Source organism: Rattus norvegicus, chromosome 3, assembly GCF_036323735.1.
Source record: "Rattus norvegicus strain BN/NHsdMcwi chromosome 3, GRCr8, whole genome shotgun sequence".
Classification (NCBI taxonomy): Eukaryota; Metazoa; Chordata; class Mammalia; order Rodentia; family Muridae; genus Rattus; species Rattus norvegicus.
In genome coordinates, this window is record NC_086021.1 from 76,552,843 (window position 1) to 76,575,628 (window position 22,786).

Consider the following 22,786-nt stretch of genomic DNA (forward strand, 5'->3'; position numbering starts at 1 on the left):
TGTGTGTGTGTGTGCACCATGGTATACATGGGTGGTCAGAGGACAGCTTGCAAGATTCAGTTTTCACCTTCCACCACATGACTTTAAAATATCAAACTCAGGTTATCAGGGCTTGGTGGCATCCGCCTTTACTAATTGACCCATCTCACCAGCCTCTCTTATAGATTTGAAATAATCTCTACTTATAAAATTTAATGCAGCTGGGAGGTAGTGCATGCACCTTTAACCCCAGTACTTGGGAAGCAGAGGCAGGTGGACTTCTGAGTTTGAGGCCAGTCTGGCCTACAGAGTGAGTTCCAGGACAGCCAGGGCGATACACAGAGGAACTCTATCTCAGAAAGAGATAAAAACCAAAACAAAATAAAACAAAAGCCCACTAATACAGTGTGGATCCTATGTAAATGTAATTACACTTTATTGTTCAAGGAATAACGACAGGAAAAAAAGTTCGTGCATGTTCAATGTAGATGCAACTTTTTTTCCAAATATTTTTCTATCTGTATTTTTCTATCTCGGCTCCACAGATACAAAGCCCATAGGTGTGGAGGGCTATATTTATGAAATTATAGTCATTCCTGTGACTATTGATCTGAACAGACTTGTGACATAACTACAGAAAGGATGAAAGTGGAAAATATCTGAGCCTGTGCTTGGCCGTGAGAGGCAGAAGAACTCCGAATCTCACATAGCTAGAACTCAACCCAACATTTTTCTGAAAGCTGAGAAATTAAGAAGGGATAATATAAGCTGACTACTTAAATGAATGCAAGTACAGGCTGAAAGAAAATGGCTGCCAGAGTCAAAAGAGCTTGCTTCAGTGAGAGGGAAATGAGGAATGAGGGTGAGAAGGGACTGCCTCCATCTCTGAGCTAGACCGGAAGGGCGCCTACCTGGAGGAACTGAGTGAATTCCACATAGTTCAGGTGCTTCTTGCGGTTGTGCCCAAAGTGCAGCCGGATGAACTCGCAGTCCCAGTTAAAGGGGATGTGGTGATGGATAATAGTCTGTCCGAAAATCTCCTTGACATTTTCTTAAAAGGGAAAAGAAAAATGAGTCAGTCCCGCTGACAGCGAATCACCCAATCCACTGCAATGCTCCTACAGAGAAGAATTAAGAAACGTTTAAAGAGTCAAGACCGGCTGCTTCTACCAAGAGGAACTGCAAATCTCTCTGTGCCCGGAAACCCATGCAGGAGCACAACTGATACAAAATATAATTTTTCACTTAAGATTGTATTCCGCTACGTGTAAGGCCGTGAGAGTCTTAATTTCTCTTGATTTAATTTTAATTAGGAAGCGATTTCTATCTTGCAGTATCAATAACTGCTACTTTATTCCAGCATAAAATCAATAGTGTTTCCCTGGTTCCTCAAGGAGTCGAATTAAGCCTTTTATCAGAAGCGTGAATACCTAAATTACAGTATAATGCAATATTTGTCATACTAAGTATGGTTTGATTGAGGCGTGATTATTACATTCACACTAGCCTGAACATGACTATTGAAGATAGCTATAAGAAATACTACCAACAGCACATCATTAGCTCAGCAGTAAAGCACCTTATTAAAAGCTGATAGTGTCAAAAATAGGGCCTCGCCACAAAGCCTCGAAATCCCCCTAAAATCTATGATTATCAGTCTGAGCTATTAAAATATTTTAAGGTAAGTGAAATTAGTGATCCGCTTGTCAACGAAGAGACATCCACGGCATGCTAACTTCCCCTTGGGTACCAGTCACGCTGGAAGACACAACCAGAACTCCGTTGCTTGTCTTCATGCACCAGCGAGATCATTTGCTTCCTAGCAGTTTTACATGTATTATGAAAAACGGTTCACAAATGACTGGTACTTTAACAAGCATAGACTGGGTAGACTAATTTAGAAGCTCATGCCAAAAAAAAAAAAAAAAAAAATCACTAGCAACGTTAAGAAAGCAGGAAGCCTTTTTAGTAAGGTCTTAACTAAATTATTTTCCAATTTAAGCCAATTTTACTAGTGAAAGAGTTTTACCATCAATAGCTATCAGTTATCCTAGAGAACTAGTAAACATGGCTTTGCTGTTTTACGATTGCCTCTAACTATGTTGTTTTCTCTGATTTTGACAGTCTTTGAATACAGTGTCAGTCTCATAACTGGTGATGGGGCAATGGGTTCCCTTTGTTTTATGGACCCCTTTCCTTGACGAAAATGCTGCGTTTGGGTGGAACTCTCCTAGCAGTCTGGACTCAGGATAAACAGCTCTGGTTCACAAGATGCAGCAAACTCAGAAGGAGGCGTTGGATGTCACTGGGGAGACGGGATTCTCAGCATCTCTCTCAATGGAGGCAGGATTTCTTAGCTAACAGGATCTCAGAGCTTTCGACCTACGTCAAGTATGTTCACCATAAGTGAACATGAGCCAAACACTGCATGGGGCTTTTATTCTGAAAAGACTTCAATATCTAGTCACGAGATTCTGGCTCAGACCCAGACAAAAGAGCATCCTTAAAGCTAGGGTCTGGGGATGTGGCTTGTGTAGAATGCTTGCCTATCATGCATGAGATCATGGATCCAATCCCCAGGATCCTCTACTCGAGAGGGATGAAGGGGGGGTGCAAATAAAACTTCTGATTGTAAATATATTGAAGCTTATAAATTAATTAAAATAGTAAGTATTGTATAATGTTTAAAACATGGAACGCTAACAAATATTTTTAGGATCCATTAATACAATTAATCACTATATTCTCAAATTAAACCAACTTTACTTATTTTAGAGGTCTAACCAACCAGATGTGGCAATGCTGGCCTTTAATCCCAGCATTCCGGTGGCAGAGGCAGGAGGATCTCTGTGAACTAGCGCTCACCCCGGTTTACATAATGAGTGCCTAGCTAGCCAGAGCTACAGGGTAAGACGGAGTCTCAGAAACAAAACGAATCTAGCAAAAAGGTGCTTACATTAAAAAATAAGGAGTGCGGCGGGATGCAGAGTAAGAATAAACCATTGTGTATATGAAGTAATGCTAAGATGGCGAGAGAAAGAACGTTACTTCATAGTAACTTTTAGTTTAAAAGTTGTAACTCAGAACGTCCAGTTACTTAATAGGAAACATACACTCCGCTGCCTAGCAGGTCTGAGTCCCCTCAGCATGGCACTATCTCTAAAACAAAAGGAAAACTATCTGCATAATATTTATGTAACAGCAGATAAAACTGGATCCCTTTCACAGGGTTTGAAATTACCAGAATCTTAAGTGCGAAAGAGCCTCAAAGTCAAAGACTCAGAAGCCTTCAAACAAACAAAATGTAATGGCTTTGGGTTTTTTTTTTTTTTTCTGACATCACCAAAAGGATATTTTCTAAATTGTCTCTGTTTGTTTATTTACTTACTTAGCTGTGTATTTATCTGTGGTATTGGGTAATGAACCCCAGTCTTTGAGCATGCTAGGTAAGCTTCCTGCTACTGATCTGTAGCACCACCGCCCCTTTTTTTGAGACAGTGTCTGGTTACTTAGGCTGGGCCTGAACCTACTCTGAAGCCCAATAGGGCTTTGAATTTAGAATCCTCCTGTCTCAGCCACCAAGTAGCTGGGATTACAGGCTGACACTATCAGGCCTGGCGTAATTTTGCTTGGCTTGGTTTTGTTATTTGAAACAGGGCCTCATACTGTCACCCAGTATGGCCTTGAACTCTTGGCAATCCTCCTGCTTCAGCCTTCTGAAGGCTGGGAATTACAGGCCTGAGCTACCATACTAGGCTCACAAACTAAACTTATAAAGCATATTTGAAGATGACCTTTATAGTAAAAGACTCCTTGCCAAAGTGGGTTAACCATCAACCCTATGTCTTGCCAATGCTAAGCAAGCACTCCACCACAGGGCTGTCCCCCAGCCCTAGAGTGAAACCTTAAACGGGAAGCTCTTTCTTACTGACTTCCTAGCAGTCTCTAAGTACTTAGAGCGCTGTTCGAGCAATTAAATTAGTCGTAGCAGGCTCTCAAATACAGAAGTGGCATTTCCTACGAGTTGTATTTGGACATTTTCTACTTCTCCCCGAATGGCCCTGACAGCTCTGTACGTGGTTTCACGGTGACATCATCCCCAGTTTATTAACTACTCCATGATACTTTCAGTCCTTTTTTTTTTTTTTTTTGTCACACCCTAGGCTCGGCTGGAATGCTTAGGGATAATAAGACTGTGAACCTCTCCGGCATCTCTTGGGATGTCATCTCCAATCTGTCCCTGTTCTATCACTGTTGCCTGAAGCTGGCTCAGGAATGTTACAGAGACCATTTAGTGAACTACTGAAGACTTAATTTATAGTAGCCACCGGGATGTGTTTGCAAAACAACATTGTGTAAAAGTCGTAGAACTAAGGGGCAGATTCCTGCATGAGCAATAGCTCCATGGGCTGCTGCACCTGCGCTTGCTATCTTCCTGGGTTACCAGGTCTTGTATGACCTGAGAGGGTGACCACCATGAACCCTGATCTGTCTCACTGGGCTGAGCAATGAGTTTCCCACCCAAAGAGAATCCCATCTTCCAGTGGCAAACAAGGATCTTTAGCCCTAAATAGCACTCTTTATGAGCACTATTTCTGCGGCCACAGTTCTCTTGGCAGCAAGATCATGATCCAGGAGGCTATACTAGGTGGGCGCTGCTGAGAAAAACAGGAAGTCCATTCATGTTTCTGACAGAGAAAACAATAGACCACTTTTCCACTTCCTGCAGAGAACATGGGCTTAGGAAAAAAGAAGCTTTATAATTCCTTTGAAGAGGGAATTTGGGCCAGATAACAAAAGTAGCTTGTCATTATGTTCTCTTGGCTCAAAAGGAGAGGAGCACGTGATTTGTCTGGAGAGCAGGTAAAGGTGAGAATGTGATAACGGAAAAATGTTCTGAAAACGGTATATTAGTCAGTTTCGCTGTATCAGTCACTTATGAAGACTGGACTAGGTGAAATACACATTGAAACAAATTATGTAAATATGTCTTAACAGAGGTTTCCGTTTCCCCGGCAACCCGCACTGTGTCTCCCCGTCTCATCCCCCCCTCACCCCTCCCCTGGTTTCTTATGGGCGCTTCCTGAAGGGTCTTCAGCACCTTTCTGCAGTACAAAATTACCTCTGACCGGGGCTGGCACTCTTCTCCAAGACTGCCACCATGCCTGCTCCATGAATGAGCCTGGAAGGAGCTGCTGTACCAACGCTGTGGCCAGAGAACTCCTCCTGTAGGTATACAAGCCATCAGCCCCATGACACAGCCCGCCTACCATCAGCCCAGCTTGACATCTGATTTCAAGGATTCCAGCAGGAGCCGCTGCTTCCGACTTTAAAGGCTTGAGACCCGAGCATTCTTTACTGCCAAGGGAAACTTTTTTTTCCTCAACAGCTTGGTTTTTTCACCTGCACGGTTCTTAGGGTGAAGTCAGAGTGGCCCTTTGGATACCTGTGGTAAATGGTGACTATCCTTGTGTACAACTGAACAGACACAACAGTGAGACGTGTGGATGTGCTTTTCAGTGAAGGGAAAATCGGGAGGGAAGAAGAGGAACAACTCGGAACCCAGATAAGAAAACAAACAGCAACAAGGTAACAACAGAAAGGATCAACACCAGGAAGTGGTGGAGGAAGTCCCGACCAACAGGCCTCAGCATGCAGACTCCCTCAGCCTCCACTTCTACTACCCCTCTACTCTCAGGAAGGAATTAGTGTCCTAGGTGAACTCCCCAGGCATTCTGGGGGGGAAAGGTGTTTGTTAACCCTTTACCTACCTCCAGAACGGATTACTTGTGATCAGTCAAACAGGGGTCCTGCTGCCAAATATACATAAAGGTTCATTTCTCAGGAAAGATGAGCTCACAGTTAAAGAACATCACAGAAGCTACAAGGCCTAACAGTCTACCGTCAAGTGGCATAAAACCCTTTTAACGTCAAACTTTAAGCTACTTTAGTAACCTTGTGTATTTTATTCAAAACAGTCCTTTTTGATGCCCAAAAGCAGTACAAAGCATCTTAAATTTCCTTCCTGATTTAATCAAATATCCATGGGCCTCTCTCGCACACCAAATTATCACAGTGTGTGGCCACTAGACTTTCACACTATCCACATCTATAGTTATTCTCCACAGAGAAAGGGCACGTGCAGGGTTCTTGGCATTACACTCCCGTGGCATAACACAACTGTTGTTATGGCTTCCCCTAAGAGGAAAGTCCACTTCAAAAGCATGTGTGGAATACTTTTTTTTTTTTACTTGCTGTACCCTGTATATCCTGGACAACACAGTACTATATCAAAAGGCATTCCTGCTTTAGAAGGTTTGTGAAGTATGGGTGTGTCTTTGGAAAAGTCCAGTGTGGCGAGTTTCCAGTCCTAACAAATCCATTGGGGTGCAGTGTGCACAAGTGTTTAATAGAAAATCTAGAGCAGATTTGTTTATTAGTAAACAAGTATGAGTTTCTTCTGATTATGTTCATTTATTTTAGAATCCAATCTCTGTTAGAGCAATAAATACCTTCTATAAAAGTCTTTTTAGATAAATGCAAGGCAGCATATAACAGTACGATGCAGTATTCCCACTTGACGGGCATCAGGTTACGGCTACCTAATTCTACCCAGCAGGACACCAGCACACTAGTGGGTAACAGTGAGACACGGCACATGGACACTGTATCAGCACATGCAATGGGCTCCACAAGGCTCAGGCCATCTGGCAGCAACAGAGATACAAGCCATTAAGTAATTACCCGTAGCATGCATTACAAGTTTATTAAAGATCATCAAAGAGAAAAATATTAACTAAAGCTTTATTCATTTAAAAAAAGAAACAAACAAGAACAGAACTCCAGAATCCTCTTCTGAGCCTTCATTCTGAAGTGTTACAAGGCCTTGATGTAAGTCCTCTCTGCGGAATGGAGGCCTGTCTGACCACAGCAACAAAAACACCTTGTCTGGCACTCAAGTAAAGGTTTGCTGCTGTTACGCATATGAATAGTTGCTATGATGCCAGAGCTTAGATATATAGCTTGATGTGCATAAAAAGCACATCTAAAACAAAAGGATGATGAGAACAGTATGAACAAACACACAGATAACACCAACACTGCTGTCCAAAGACCAGAGCAACGGCAACGTGATTGGTCGCCATTCTGTTGCCGTTTGCATCCAATATGGCTCCTTACTTTCCCACGTGTGCACAAGAAAACTGTCCCTTATATAGCTCCAACTAAAAAATGCAAGGCCATTGGGCGCAAAGCATTGAACTCTAGTTAAAGTGACCATCAAATTTCTTTTCCCTAAACATGCGTCTATAAATATATAAGAACAATTCATTTTATTAAACGGATACAAACCGACCTTCATCACATACCCACAGATCCTCTAAAAATACACTTCCAAGTTGATGATTTCCTTACACAGAGAAGCTGGAGTCTTTGGGAGGAGTGGGCCTTAAAAACCTTATTACGTGGCACTTGCTGAACAGAATGATTTTGATGCTAGTTTTCTCAAAGACGTAAGTCGGATACTCTCTTCTCTATATCACTGCTTTCAGATTGATTGAGAAAGCTGGCCTAAGAGTGGAGCTTGAGCTCAGTGGGAGAAAGCTTACCTAGAATTCACGAGGCCCTGGGTTCAACTCCCAGAACCACAAAGAGAGAGAGAGAGAGAGAGAGAGAGAGAGAGAGAGAGAGAGAGAGAGAGAGATATTATCTAAAAGTGGACCCTCGAAAGTAGGGATAGAGAACAGGAAGAGGAAATGACCAAAGCCCTTACAAAATGAGATCAAGGGGGAGAGAAAGGAGAAACGGGGGTGGGGCGGGAGAACTAGAACTTCACAGTTATTGTGAAATAACTTCTGGTTATTTCATGATAAGATTATCTGTACGTAAAAGAAAGAAGAAAGCACATCTCGGAGGCAGGGGCTTCCTAAATCCTTCAGATTATGGTAGGTGTTGTTAGAAACTCAAACTACTTTTTTTTTTTTTTTTTTTTTTTTTCGGAGCTGGGGACCGAACCCAGGGTCAAACTACTTTTTCCATTCTGACTATATTTCTTAAAATCCTAACTCATAAGTCATAAATTAAGGGAAAAACAAAAGAGCCATAAAGTAATAAGATTCAGCTGTACTGTCCGTGATCTTTTATCTTCGTGAAGTGAGGTGTGTGCCAGCCGTTCTGCTGTTTCCTGTGTTCATTTTAATCTCTTAATCAACAGTTACAGGAGTCTGTTGATGGTCTGTTGAATGAAGTATCTTCAGTGACACTTAAAAAGGCACACGCACAAATCGGGGAAAGCAACCAAATGGAGGGGACACACGGTAAGGCGGGAGACAAAACAAAATGGAACTTGATTTTAAGAAACCTAATTCTTTGTTTGTTTTTGGTTTTTCTTGAGACAGGGTCTCTCTGTGTAGACTTGGCTATCCAGTCCTGAAACTGAAGACCGGGTGGACCTTGAATTCACAGAGGTCCACCTGCCTCTGCTTCTCCAGCGTTGGAATTAAAGGCATGTGACACTACCCTCCTGGCTGATGTGCACACAATATAAGCTCAGAGAAACTGTCATTAACTCCAATTCTCCTGTCCAGTTCCCCCAACATCACTGTGCCATGTTTGGAAGAAAGCTGTGTGTGCACATGTGTACACGTGTGTGCACGTGTGCAAGGAGAACACTCAGCACTGTTACTCACTTGGAGTTGATGCTGGTTAACTAGGTGTTAAAGGCCCTGTGCCCTCTCTATAGTCATTGTTCTTCAGGAAGCAAAATGACCAGAGCTTGCTGCAAAGCAGGGCGGATGCCCGGCTCTATGCCGAAACACAGACCTCTGCAGAGTTATTTTTAGGCGAAAATGTTCTTCACAAAGGAGGATGAGCCAATGAAGGGGGTGGGGTGCCAGAGTAGACAGTGTGCCCACCAAATCACAGGCAAGAGGCAACGTACCCATACTTTCACACGCTCTGACAAATTATAGTGACGTTGCTTCCTTTTTTGTTTTTGTTTTGTTTTGTTTTTTAGGACAAGGTTTCTCTATGTAGCTCTGGCTGTCCTAGAACTAGACCAGGCTGGCCTCAGACTGCAGGGATCCACCTGCCTCTGCCTTTGCCTTTGCCTCCCAAGTACTGTGAGCCACCATGCCTTTTACGAGTAAATAAGTGACACTTCTACTTCAATTAACCCATCAAAGGGGATAAACAGTGCTATAACTCAGGGAAAGCCTGGATTTCCAGGTTTTCTTTACAAATATTTGTGGCAATTCACACCATAAAAGGGGGGGGGGGTCAATTTCACTCCTGGAGGATGAAAAGTTCTGGAAAAGTGAACATCCCAAACCTGGCTGAACTGAACACTTGAAAACTACAAAAATGGAAAACGTTTATGTTATTAATTTTTATCCATAATAAAAATGCTTTCAAATATTAAGAGAAATGAACGGGCAAAAAAAAGGGGGCTCTAAATCTTTGAAAAATACTACACTGATTTATCGAAAAGCTGCTGAAGAAAAGATTAACCAATACTTTTTATTACGGTCAACTAATTTCTACAAATGATCGTCTTTGAAGATGAATGATAGCTGAAGAAAAAAAAAAAGGAAAGAAAGAAAAGAAAAATTCTGGTTTGTATACTTGGGAGACAATGTTCCTACGGAAGAATTTAACTCAACATCTGCATTCACCTCAGGAGACAATTCGGCTCTCTCGACTTTGTGTCCTAAAACCAAGGCTCTAAAGTAGAGGGGACACTGGGGAAACTCCATCATCCCTGAGCCTCCTTGTGGGTGGAAAATGGCAGGGTAGCAATATTCCCAAGATGTTATGGAGCAGCTCCAAACTCCCTATTCAAAACTAAAGTATATAAAGCCCTCAGAATGAAAGGGCAGGTGTGTTCGTACTTTTGCTTCATGGACCACAATGAAAAGCACTCACTCCACTCTTAGCAAGACCAAGTATGAGTGTCTGAGGGAGCTGGAGCAACACCGCTCCCAAGTTCACTCCCCTAACACCCTGAAGAAAGTGACGCAAAAACCGCTTTTGGAAATTCCTACTTCGCTCACTGTGTAGGCCCTGGACAAACAACACACACTCAGTAACTGTGGGAACTGGGAGTGAAGAACTGAACCAGCATTGGGAACTTTACTTATTTCCTTATAACCTTATTTTTTCCCCTTACCAAATGTCACCTCTCCATTTCCACTCTTGTCAAACAGTTGGAAAGCCACTATGAACATGGAATCTGGAGCACATAGAACAGATTCAAATGCCAAAAACTCTTGATAGGAGATCAACCTGGAACGAAATATAAAATGTTACTGGGGCCTGAGGGATGGCAGGTCAGCTATTAACAGCAAGCGCTGCTCACACAGGCGGGCCCAGATTCAGTTCACAGTAACCATGCCAATAACTCCTCAGTTACCTGTAGATCCAATGTATGTACACACACACACACACACACACACACACACACACACACACACACACACATAAAAACTTTTTTTAAAAATTCCAGGTTAGTAGAGAATAAAAAAATACTGGGTGTTTTTATGAAGCAGAGTTAGAGTTTATTTAATGACGATGTTTCAATATACGCTAAAGCATGAAGGTTAGAGAAAGAGGACCCAGGCAAAAGTAAAATACACCTGAGAACATGGGCATGCGCTTCTCCCAGAAGACCCAGCTCGTACCCTGGGTCTCGGCTCCTCCGGGGAGAGTCACCAATGCCAGGCATTTACTGTGTGTTACTGTATGAACTGCAGCTCGGTGTAAAGAGGGGACAGATGAAGGGGAGATATCTTTGTGGAAGGGAAGGAACAGTACATTTTTGTATGCCCTTAACAAAGTAACGAACACGAGCATTCATTAGTCAATAGCTCCTAGCATAAGGAGCAGGCCAAAAATAAGCCTACGCTTAATCAGTTGCCTCCCGACCTCAGTCTGCTGACATTTTAATCTGGATAATCTTTTGTTATTGGGTCTTCTATGATTTGTGGCTATAGTTAGCAGTATCCCTGGGTCTGAGAAGGAGATGTCAATTTCGTCTCTCAGTTGTGAGCAACGAAAATGTCTTTAGATATTGTCAAAGATGCCCCAGAAAACAAAATTACCCTCATTGAGAACCAATGATTTAGAACTAATCATCGATTTGGAGAGAGTGTAATGCACTGCACAGAGGACCATGTTAACCACCACCATGAAAATACAGCCCTGTAAGAAACTGCAAGACCTCGCAGAGGTCTGAGAAAATAAAATTTAGAAAAGGTGCTCTCAGCCTCAGGACCAAACTTCTGCACCATGAAGAGTATGGTTGAGGAAGAAGTGAGGGACAAGCCGAAGTACGTGAGAAGAATAGTGAGACAGAGCTGTAATCTACCTGTGCAGCCCTGGAGGCTGAAGGACCAGAAACAGGGGATGCTGGAGGCGGGGAGGCTGGAGGGCGGGGATGCTGGTACAAATTATTGTATTGTATGCTACTGCTGGTAACTCATCTTGATGGGTCTGAAACTTCACCACCAGATCACCAAGGACGTCTGAGAGACTGCCCTGCTGACAACTGAAACAGTCCCCATTGCCCCTCTGCCTTGGACTGTGGTATGTTTATTTTTTTTTCATATATACACATATACAGATGCATAGTGATTTCAAAATGGATGTGGCGGCACATACTTGTAAATCTAACACTGGGGAGATGATGAGGTAAATCAGGAGTTCAAGGCCAGCTTCTTTCTACACAGCAAGTTCAAGGTTAAGCTAAGCTACATGAAATGATGGGAGCTGGGAATCTTTCAGAAATTAAAAAAAGAGTATTTGTACATAAACCATGCCATCTGGATCCTTTGGCAAAACAAGCCAAAGGACAGAAATTTAAATGAAATAAATTTAATCACTACCTTGATAATTACCAAAAGGGTTGAGAACAAAAAAAATCACTATATTATTCTATTACATGTTTGAAAAGACAATAATATGTCTTTAAGGAACCCTCAAAAGGTAGAATCTCACATTTTTAAAACTTACTGAACCTTAACATATATATTTAGTGAGTTCTGAAATTAACCAGTAGTCAAAGTAACCGCAGGTTAATGACTTCACAGAGCACACATATGTCAGCTAATCAGAAATCACAGTGATCTTGTCAAGGAGAGTCCATGTTTCTGGTTTTGGGGATTTGTTTGTTTGGTTGGTTTGGTTTGGCTGGTTGGTTGGTTTTGTTTTTCCTGTCTTTTCTTTCTCTTTGAGAGGGTCTCATGTAGCCCAGGCTGGCCTCAAAGCCTCCATAGAGGATAATGCTGACCTCCTAACCTCCGGAGTGCTGGAATGAGAAGCCTGTGCGCCTATACGGCCTGCAGATTCCAAAACCACCGCCCTAGGTCTTGCAAAAGCTCATGGGAAAGATGGTGTGACTTTAAAGGAAGTAGGATACAGTATCAAGGACTGAGGATGACCCTGGACAAGTGTCTTAGCCTCTGAGCTTCCTTATACGTGAAACATTTGACATTTAACAAGTCTCAAGCTTGTTTTGAGAACTCTGTGATATAAAATATATGGAAAAGCGACCAGTACTGTGAAGGGCACGAACAGGTACCACTGTGGTTTAACTGTGATTGTCACCACTGCTACGACGCACCCTTTGAGGCACCATCACATACAGGTCTGCAGAGAGGGGTAGCACCCAAGCCTCAGGAGTGGACCCTGAAGTCCTATATGTGGGATTCGGGACCTGCCTACCTCACAGTGCTGCCAGTCTTCCTGTGTCCTTCCCTGGAAGCCATGGTGCCATTAACAGGCCTCACTGACAGACCTAGGAGCTTGGGGCCAACAGGACACACTAATCCTCAATGACCACAGCTTTTGTGGCCGATTACTTTCTTCTATCTCCATCAGCAGGAGAAAGTCGAGCATGGGACAGCTCACCAGGTCCCTGAACTTTGCTGGATGTGACCCCCATTCCTGGCTAAGGTCCATCTGACTCACCTATTATTTTGTTTTCTTTGAATTCCTGTGTATTTGTCTCTTTCTTCTATTCTTGGTGTTTGTTTGTGAGCTCAGCCTTTAATCACTGAACCGTCTCCTCAGCGCTCTCTGCTTTCTTAATGGATGCGCATCCAAGTGGCAGCATTACAAAATTATCCCTCAAAGGCACACTGTTATGAATATTGACAAATCTATTTTCCCCCTCAAGCCGAAAGTACAGAAAGACACGCGGAGAGAAAGTCCTGCAGTAATTAACATTTGTGCTGAATAATACATATCAGACAATTAAGAGATTACTTTCTTAGGAAAGTATCATATTAAAATTAAAAATAAGGCTGGGTATACTGGCACACACATATAATCTAAGCACTGAGGAGACAGAGGCCAGGCCACTGGGTCTCTGAGACTTTGAGGCCTAAACCACCTAGTGACTTCCAGGACAGCCAGGGCCATAGCCATGTTCCCTGTTCCCAAAAGAAAAGAAGAAACTTAAAGAGCTGGCTGGGATTAGGGGGGCATACCTGTTACCCCAATACTAGGGAGATAGAAGCAGAAGGGTTAGAGTTCAAAGTTACAAAGGAGTTCGAGGCCATCATGGGTTAGTTTCAAAAAGCAAAACAAAACCAATTTAAAAAGTAGTATGGGGCTGGGGATTTAGCTCAGTGGTAGAGCGCTTACCTAGGAAGCGCAAGGCCCTGGGTTCAGTCCCCAGCTCCGAAAAAAAAGAACCAAAAAAAAAAAAAAAAAAAAAAGTAGTATACTGGTGTTCACCAGCATAAATTATCTCCAGAAATACATCTCCTAACATATACCCACTCGTTCTCAACAGCTATGGCTGGCAAAACCCTCCTGACCAATGGTCTGGCTCCTTCCAGCCTTCTTCTGTCACTCATTACACTGTAGCCAGAGGGCTTCTTAAACTCTCCACAAGGCGAAAGCCTTTGCAATTTAATCCACTTACCAGATAATTTGTGTTTAAGGTATACAATCCAGTGACGGTTTTGGCACAGGGGTGTCTGACTGTGCTCTCTGACAGAACATTATCTTCTCTAATAAAGAAACTCTTAACAGCTACACAGTCATCCCGTTTTCTCCATTCCCTGACTTTCCCTTCCCTTCTGCTCTCCAGTCTCTGGGGACCACTTACCTTTATGCCTCCAAATAGTTACTTGCTGTGGGCACAACTTTCTGTCTGTATTCTCCTATGGGACTGCAATTATACACTCCTCCCCTACGTCTCCATGCCCATCCACATGCAGGTACCACAATGCACTTCCTATTTTCTGGTAGCGGCCACACACGGTTAAGCATCAGGAGACTTGGTCTTTCTGTGCCTGGTTAGTGCAGAGGACTCTTTTCTAAATGCAGATCTAATCAAGTTGGTTCCCTTCTTCAAACACTGTGAAACTATTCATTGGTCATCTTCCAGGAAGAGGGGCTGAATGCCTATTTAGTCTCCAGTGGCCTGGTTTGGACCCCACTTCGTGGGGACCTGTAATCTAAAGGACTAGACCTAAGGGCTAATGTGGCTTGTGGTCCTAAAGATCTGATCCTGCACACCTCCCTTGTTCTTTCCTAAGCCCCTCACTCGACGACAGGAGTAATTCATGTTCCTTCTACTCAGGGCCATCACTCAGCAACACGTTCTCCTTGGAACGATCCCCTCACCACCACCTCCAGGCTTCTGTCTATTCAGTCTGCCCCACAGAGCACAGCTCCAATATCATGTCTTCAGTAGAGACAGACATCCCAGGGCCCCAGTTCCTCCTCACACACTTGCAGTGTAACACACTGTACCTTTACAGAGCCTCGTACACAGGTCTCATTGCACAAGCAGTGATGCAATTCAGTTTTAAAAGTCTAATTGGATAATCTTTTATCCAAAAGAGCCTATCAAGGAGCACAGAATTGGTTCAGGATAAGAACCCATAAAGATTCTTACACAAACTCAGTTCAGAATGCGACTGCGGAGAGAGATTTCCTGATACAGTATGAGAAAAAAATGGCTTGATACTTCACACTTTCCTTTATTTCTCCATTCACTAAAACAGACACTCAAAGTTGTGTTTAATAATAACATGAAAACTCAGGCTGGAGAGATGGCTCAGCTGTTCTTCCAGAGGACCTGGGTTCAATTCCCAGCACCCACACAGTGGCTCATACGGTCTTAGCTCCCCTGTACTTTCTGGTACAAAGTAGGTTGATACGCAGTTTCAATGGTGTGTTGTTCCTCCAAGGACTCACGAGGCCCTCAAGGACTTAATTTCACCAAAGGTTCTTTAGCATGAACTAAACTAAGCTAGCATTTCAGTTAGCTCAGTGTCTCTCAGCCTTCCTAATGCTGTGTCTCTTTAATACAGTTCCTCATGTTGTGCTGACCTCCAACCATAAAATTATTTTTGTTTCTACTTCATAACTGTAATTTTTCTACTGTTATAAATTATAATGTACATATCTGAAATGAATGTTATCTGATATTCAACTTCTTTGAAGTGTTGGTTGGCTCCAAAGGGGTTACAACCCACAGGTTGAGGAACACTGAGTTAGTGTGAGGGTCCCGTCTTCATTTTTTTTGAAGTTTTTCCTAAAGGATAAATATATACATACATATATGTATATATATTATATATATGTATTATATATGTATATGAACAAACTTGTAACAATTTGATTTTCTTTTAAGTATCCAGAATTCAGCATCAAAAACACAAGTGACCTTGAAATATAGAATGAGCCACACTGAGACATATTTTATGCTCAATAACAAAGATTTCTCTTTTTTATGAGAGATAATCAAAGATGAGCTCGCTAGTCAGCAAAGGTTTTAAGCTGCTGCCTAGGAATCTGTATATGTCCCACAGATGTGTTTCATGTGGCAAAGCATTAATTTCTAGGAATTCTGACTAGACTAATATACTTGGTGACAGCATTAGGAAATCCTATGATTTCATACAAATATCCAGTTTTTGTTTTGTTTTGTTTTTTTTATTTCCCTTGACAAATTGTGAGCTTGAGCAACAGGCAGTTTCTGGTCCCAGGTGACACTTGGTAACTCTTGGTGCCAAGCAGGAACTGCTTCCAAAATGGCAGCTGTGGTCCTTGGCTGTCTCCACCTCAGGACACTGGGGACTCACAGAGGTTTATACTGTATACAGCAAGCAGCCCCTGTTAAAATGCAAACCCTATGGAACCTACCAAACTGATGCATTTTGCCGATTAGTATACCATCCACCACACCACTGCGTGGCTAGCGTATTGGAGCCAGTAGGGCAGAACTACAGCCGTTTACTTTCCTATGAATCTATCAGCAGGGGAAAGTCAGACACGGGAGAGCGCACCAGGTTCTGACCCCTGACATGCACCCCACCCCTGGACGAGCTCTACCTGACCAACCTATTTTTAAATTATTTTTATGGGCTACGGGGAAGCACATCAAACTCCTGATCCTCCTGCTTCCACCTCCCAGGGGCTGGGAATTTTTATTTGAAATGTGTATTTTGTAACTTTGAAGTAACAGATGTCGTGACTGAGTAGTAAATGTTTCCACTGTGCCCTTTACCAGAATGGAAACTAACATAATGCCAAAATGTTTGTTGCTTTTGTAATTTTCTACAAATTTTTGTAAAATAGCCAAATTCTCTGTCAAAAACGAATGGTTCTTTGACATCCATGGTACATAAAATAAGAAAAAAAAAATCACTCATGAAGAGTCAGAGAAAAAAGACCAGGTCTTCTCGGTACAGCAGGTAGAACTTCAGAGAACTTCTGACTAAATATAGACACCTCCGTCCTGGAAGTTACAGTTTCAAAGAAGCAACTGTCTAAATATTTTAGATCAGATCACATGATAATAGCCTCTGTGATCTGCATTTAATGCATAAAATCATTTTGCTTTTCATTACGAAACTAGAACTCCAAAGTTTAAGCCGCAATCTCATAAATAACACTTGGCTGACGTCTGACTTTTAGACAACCCATCGGGCTATTTATACCACACGCTGCTGCTTCTGCATGACTCTCTCTACTAAGCGCCTTATTTCACCGTCTATTGGTAGATAGGGGACAGCAAGAAAGAGTAATTCATGGGCTAGAAAACATGGAGGGGGGGGGGTGCTGTGTTCTTTCATGTTCACAAAGTTCCAAAAGCAGTATGAAAGCATTCACAAAAGACTTACCTGAAAGAATGGATATTCTAAAAGCAGGTACCGGGTGGAACCAATGAAAGACTGTTAACCAGTTGTAAGCTAGGTCTCACCTCACACTTAGCCACGTTACTTAAACTTGTCTCCACTGCGTCTACTCATTTCCTTGGTTTCACTGTTTCATACATAATTGTACAGAATATTGCTGTTGTTTCAAGTATACACTGCATTGACAAAAGACAGGAGTCTAAGCTTTCTAGAAAAATACTATTTTCCTCTGCTTCTAGAAGTAATTTATGGGCTAAATGAGACTCAAAAACATGAAAAGGAAAAAAGGAAGGAAGGAGGCAGGAAGGAAGCAGGAAGGAAGCAGGAAGAAGGGGGCTGCTGATGGGTGTGGTTGATCCATAGAAGCCAGTACTTAGGAGAGTGAAACTGAGGGATTACCATATCTTATAACTCATTTTATAAAAAAAGAATAGGAAAAAAAGTATCTTTAAAATGTAAACTCATATCTGGCGGTGAGGCACATGCCTTTAATCCCAGCAGTGGGGAGGCAGAGAAGACCTCTTATGTTCTAGGCCAGCCTGATCCACAGAGGGAGTTCTAGGACAGTCCAGGACTACACAGAGAAACCCTCTGTAGAAAAAATAATTGGCACTGGGAGGCAGAGTCAGATGGATCTGTGAGTTATAGACCAGCTAGGACTACATAGTAATACACTGTATCAGAAAAAAAAAGAGTGAACTCAATTCAATATTACTAGATTCTTTACTACACAAAAGCTATTACTGATGCACTCTTCCAAATTAACACTAGAATTCTACTTGACTGCATGAAAAGTGTCCCACCTTAACAATATACCACAACCTACAAAAATCATATAGTTTCAAAAGAGGGGGAAAAAAAGCAAGATAATTACAAAAACCATCCAATACTTATACAAAAACATGGGTATCCTAAAACCAGGTCTGGAACTAGAGAGATGGCTCAGAGGTTGGGACCACTGGCTGCTCTTCCAGAGGATCCAGGTTCAATTCCCAGCACCCACATGGTAGCCCACTGCCATGTAACCCCAGTTCCAGAGGATTTGATGCTCTTGTCTGGCCTCCTTGAGCATTGCATGCACAGACATACATGCAGTCAAAACATGAAATAAAAATAGAGGGGAAAGTAGGGCCAAGTGTGGTGGCAGACACCTTTGATCCCAGTACTCGGGAGACAGAGGCAGGTGGATCTCTGTGGGTTCAAGGTCAGCTCACTCTACTTAGTGAGTTCAAGGATAGCAGGGCTACATAGAGAAACTCTTGTTTCAATAAATAAATATAAAACCAGATCTCAGATCCAATGAGCAGCAAACATGCTGATATTTTCTAGAAGAGCAAAATGTACCTTACCTTTAATAATTGAAAATGAAGAATTCTAATTAAATTAAATTCATTCATTCCTATAAACCGTCTGTCTAACCACTACCCAGACTCTCTATAAATGATCTCATCAGCAGTTTGGGAGCTGATCTGACTTTTTTATTTTAAAAACAACCCCTCATTTTTTTAATTTATTTATTTTATGTATGAGTACACTGTAACTGTCTTCAGACACACCAGAAGAGGGCATCAGATCCCATTACAGATGGTTGTGAGCCACCATGTGGCTGCTGGGAATTGAACTAAGGATCTCTGGAAGAACAGTCAGTGCTCTTGATCTCTGAGCCATCTCTCCAGCCCTGCTCTGACTTTTTTAATACTAGACAAAACGTATAACTTTTATCCAACATCTGCCATTACAGTGATGTATCTTCCCAGTCATTAGAGACTCACTGAGCTAACAATCTGTTGGATGTCCCAAATTTCATGCACTGTACTGAGTTCTATGGGACAGTACAAGAGAACTGAGTCAGCTCTTGCAAGAGGGAACCCCTGCGACACCCTTGCTATGTCCTCCATTACAGGAGTCGGCTAACTGGACTGCATGAGACCAGTCTTGTCCCTCTCCAGCCTCTTCTAAAGCCTGGGATGTTTATAGTGATGGAGAAAGCCTCTTCACTGTCCAGCTTTTCACACAAGCACCTCCACAGCTAGTGGGCCCTTAAGGATCTGGGAACCTAGATGAAAACTGTCATAGTGAATGGTTGTTTTTGTTACCTAATTCAGTAAGTGTTGCACGTGGTTCATAATCCAGCCCCATGCAGTTTTACTAAGATTAACAGCTCCCCGTGAGGAATGGATTATCTCCACAGTAAGGTGAACCTTGTTGCTTCTGTAAGTTCACCCTCATCCGCTATGAGGCAAAAAGTACCCCAAGACAGTAAGTCAATAAGGACCAGACACAACAAAAACTGAGCACACAAAGTCCCCAGTCTCACTCCAACTATACCTTTTGCCTCAACAGAACAGTGTCACACCAACATACTCGCAATATAAATTCCCTGACGTTCACACACACACACACACACACACACACATATGCATACACGCACATGTGTACACACACACACACATATATACACAGACACACATACACACACATGCACACACATACACATATATACATACACATGCATACACACACATGTGTACACATACACATACACACACATATATACACATGCACACACATACACACACACATGCACATATACACACATACGTGCACACACATGTTTCACAACACTTTCCCTCCCTGGAATTCTCCCTTTATGTCCAGCTATCAGACCGGTTCCTCCCCCTGGTTTCACCCAACGGTCCCCTCTTCTATGATACTGTCCTAACTTCTCAGAGTCAGTCAAGCTTCTCTCTGCGTATATGTCATTACTGGGTTTACCCCACAAATACTGGCTTGTTTCTTTCTTCACCTGGCCCTCTCTTTCCCATTAAGCTGTGAGCTTATTCTTAAGGTCAGCAACCTCATTTTATTCACATATATATTTATAAGGCCCAACAGTTCCTGGCAAATTGTGGTGTTTAACATAATGTTTTCCATCTGAACAGGTAGAGAGATGACTACAGGCCAGTCCTGACGTTCTTCATAGTACACAATCCTCCTAACAGCCTATAATCTACATTTTTATTTCCTTTGTTGCCATTTGTGACTTGCTTACTGACACATTTTTTTAAGATTTATTCATTTATTTTATGTATATAAATACACTGTCACTGTCTTCAGACACACCAGGAGAGGGCATAAGAGCCCATTACAGATGGTCGTGAGCCACCATGTGGTTGCTGGGATTTGAACTCAGGACCTCTGTAAGAGCAGCCAGTGCTCTTAACCAATAGGCCATCTCTCCAGCCCTTACTGACACATCCTTACCATGAAGGATAAATCCTGACACATTAGCAGGCCTTCTGTGTTTTTCAAATAAATGAAAACAAAAAATAAAATTAGTTTTCGGGGGCCCCATCCTAAGCAGATCATTCGATATAAAATATGGCTTCTCTCGTGCCATTTTTTTTCAGAAAATAACAATGCCAGCACGCTTGGTAATGGGAGTTAATAATACCACTTTTATACCTTTCAGAGGAAAGATATTGACTACTATTAAAACTCTAAATACAGGGTGGGAAAGATGGCCCAGTAGTTAAGAGCACTTACTGCTCTCACTGGTGGCACACGTTCAGTTCCCAGCACCCACAGGGCAGCTCACAACTATCTGTAATTCAATATCCAGAGAACTGCTGTCTTCTGGCCTCCTCACGCACCATGCACGGAGTACACACACATACAGGCAGACCAAACACTTATATTAAAATACATTCTAAAATAATTCCAGACAGAGGCTGGTCATCATGATGTCCCTTTCATCTCAATACTTAGGAGACAGAAGCAGGAGGCTCTCTGAGTTCAAGGCCAGCCAAGGCTATGTAGTAAGTAAGACCCTGTCTCAAAATAAATAAAATAAATAAAATAAAAAAGATGATGTGAACCTTACAGTCTTACATTTTTAATAAAGTACACGACAGGTTTTCAGGACATTTACAAAAGTCCTTACCCATCCTTGGTTTGATCAGCTACTCCTGCCAAGAGCTGCACGATCTTTGGGTTGCTGTTCGGATCATTGTACAGGCCAAGGTAGCGTTGAACGAAGTCTTCCGGAGTCATGTAATGCTCTCCGTCCACCTCGGTGCTGGCATACTGAAAGACAAGTAAGCAAGGCACACTGAAGACACCACGACACAGCGCCATCTGCTGGCGGACAGCTGTTTGCGGGGGTGGGGGGTGGGGAGTAAGCCAGAGGGCAGTTTTGAAATCGAAATAAGGGTAATGAATGTGGATATTGCCTCTGGATTCTGGAAAACCAAACACTCAGATACCAGTTGAAGACCACAGAAAAGAACTGATACATGGTCAATACTGATGAACCCTGACAATCTGCTGGGTGAGATGAACCAGACACAAAGGTCCACAGTGTAGAATCCCATTTACATAAAATATCTACCAAGGCAAGCTCATGAATGAAAACACAGAATTATGACAGCCAGGACCTGGGGAGGGAGACAGGACTCAATGAATATGTGTTTTCCTGTCTGAGAATGATGATTTTGTTCTGGAATTACATAATAGTGATGGCTACATGTTTAAAATAAATTTGCTAAGTAGTAGACTTTTTTTTTTTTGGTTCTTTTTTTTTTTTTTCCCGGAGCTGGGGACCGAACCCAGGGCCTTGCGCTTCCTAGGCAAGCGCTCTACCACTGAGCTAAATCCCCAACCCTAGTAGTAGACTTTAAAATGACCACAATGAGAAATTTAATATGATGTGAGTATTTTTATCTCAATTAATGAGTTGGTACTAGAATGGTTCTGGGATTAAGAGCACTGGTCGCTTTTCCAGAAGACCTGGATTCAGTTTCCAGCACCCACAGGGCAGCTGACAACAGTCTGTAACTCCAGCTCCAGAGGCTCTACTGCCCTCTTCTGGCTTTCTAGGGCACTGCAACCACAGGGTGCATAAACACAAATGCAGGCAAAACACCCAAACACATAGAATAAAGAAAGTTTTATTTTGTTTTGTTTTGGTTTTTCAAGACACGGTTTCTCTGTTTAACAGCCCTTGCTGTCCTAGAACTCTCCCTGTAGTCCAGGCTGGTCTTGAACTCACAGAGATCTGCCTAACTCTGTCTCCCAAGCTCTGAGATTAAAGGTGTGTGCCACTGCACCTGGCAACAAATAAATGTTTAAAAATAAACAATAAAATAAAATATAGAGGATCTGGCAAGATGACCCAGTAGGTAAAGGCACTTGTTAAAAAGACTGATAATGTGACTTCAATTCTTGGGAATCACACAGTCAGAGAGAACCAGTTCCCAATAGCTGTCCTCTCTGACTTCCACACACATGCCATAGTACACACACACACACACACACACAATACTGAGTAAGTGTAAAACCACACGGGCTCAGGATTATAGCTTTCTCAGCTGAGTATAATCTGCAAAAATAAAATAAGTAAATAAAAATAAAGATACTAGTAAGAGGTACCAGAAAGACTGAGGAAAGTGGAGGTGAGGCCAAGGCCTGCAGGTGAGCTTGCAGACACCTCATTTCCCACATGTAGCCTTCTTCCAAGAGTCTGTCAGAGTGCGTGGGGCTGTGGGTGATGCACAACTGCCGTTAAAAATGAAATTACAGTATTCTAAAGAGACATTATTCCAAATCCTAGTCAATGGAAAAGAAAGAAAAATTCTTCTACCTCTCATGTCAAC

The 22,786-nt window shown here is 42.4% G+C and overlaps 1 protein-coding gene across 1 annotated transcript in view; it reads right to left on the reverse strand.

Moving 5' to 3' along the window:
* Slc25a12 (solute carrier family 25 member 12) overlaps positions 1-22,786 on the reverse strand; it is a 94,669-nt gene that overhangs the window by 47,975 nt on the left and 23,908 nt on the right. Inside the window, 3 exon segments of the mRNA NM_001399269.1 lie at positions 891-1,030; positions 10,145-10,260; positions 21,076-21,218. Coding sequence (NP_001386198.1) covers positions 891-1,030; positions 10,145-10,260; positions 21,076-21,218 — 399 coding nt within the window.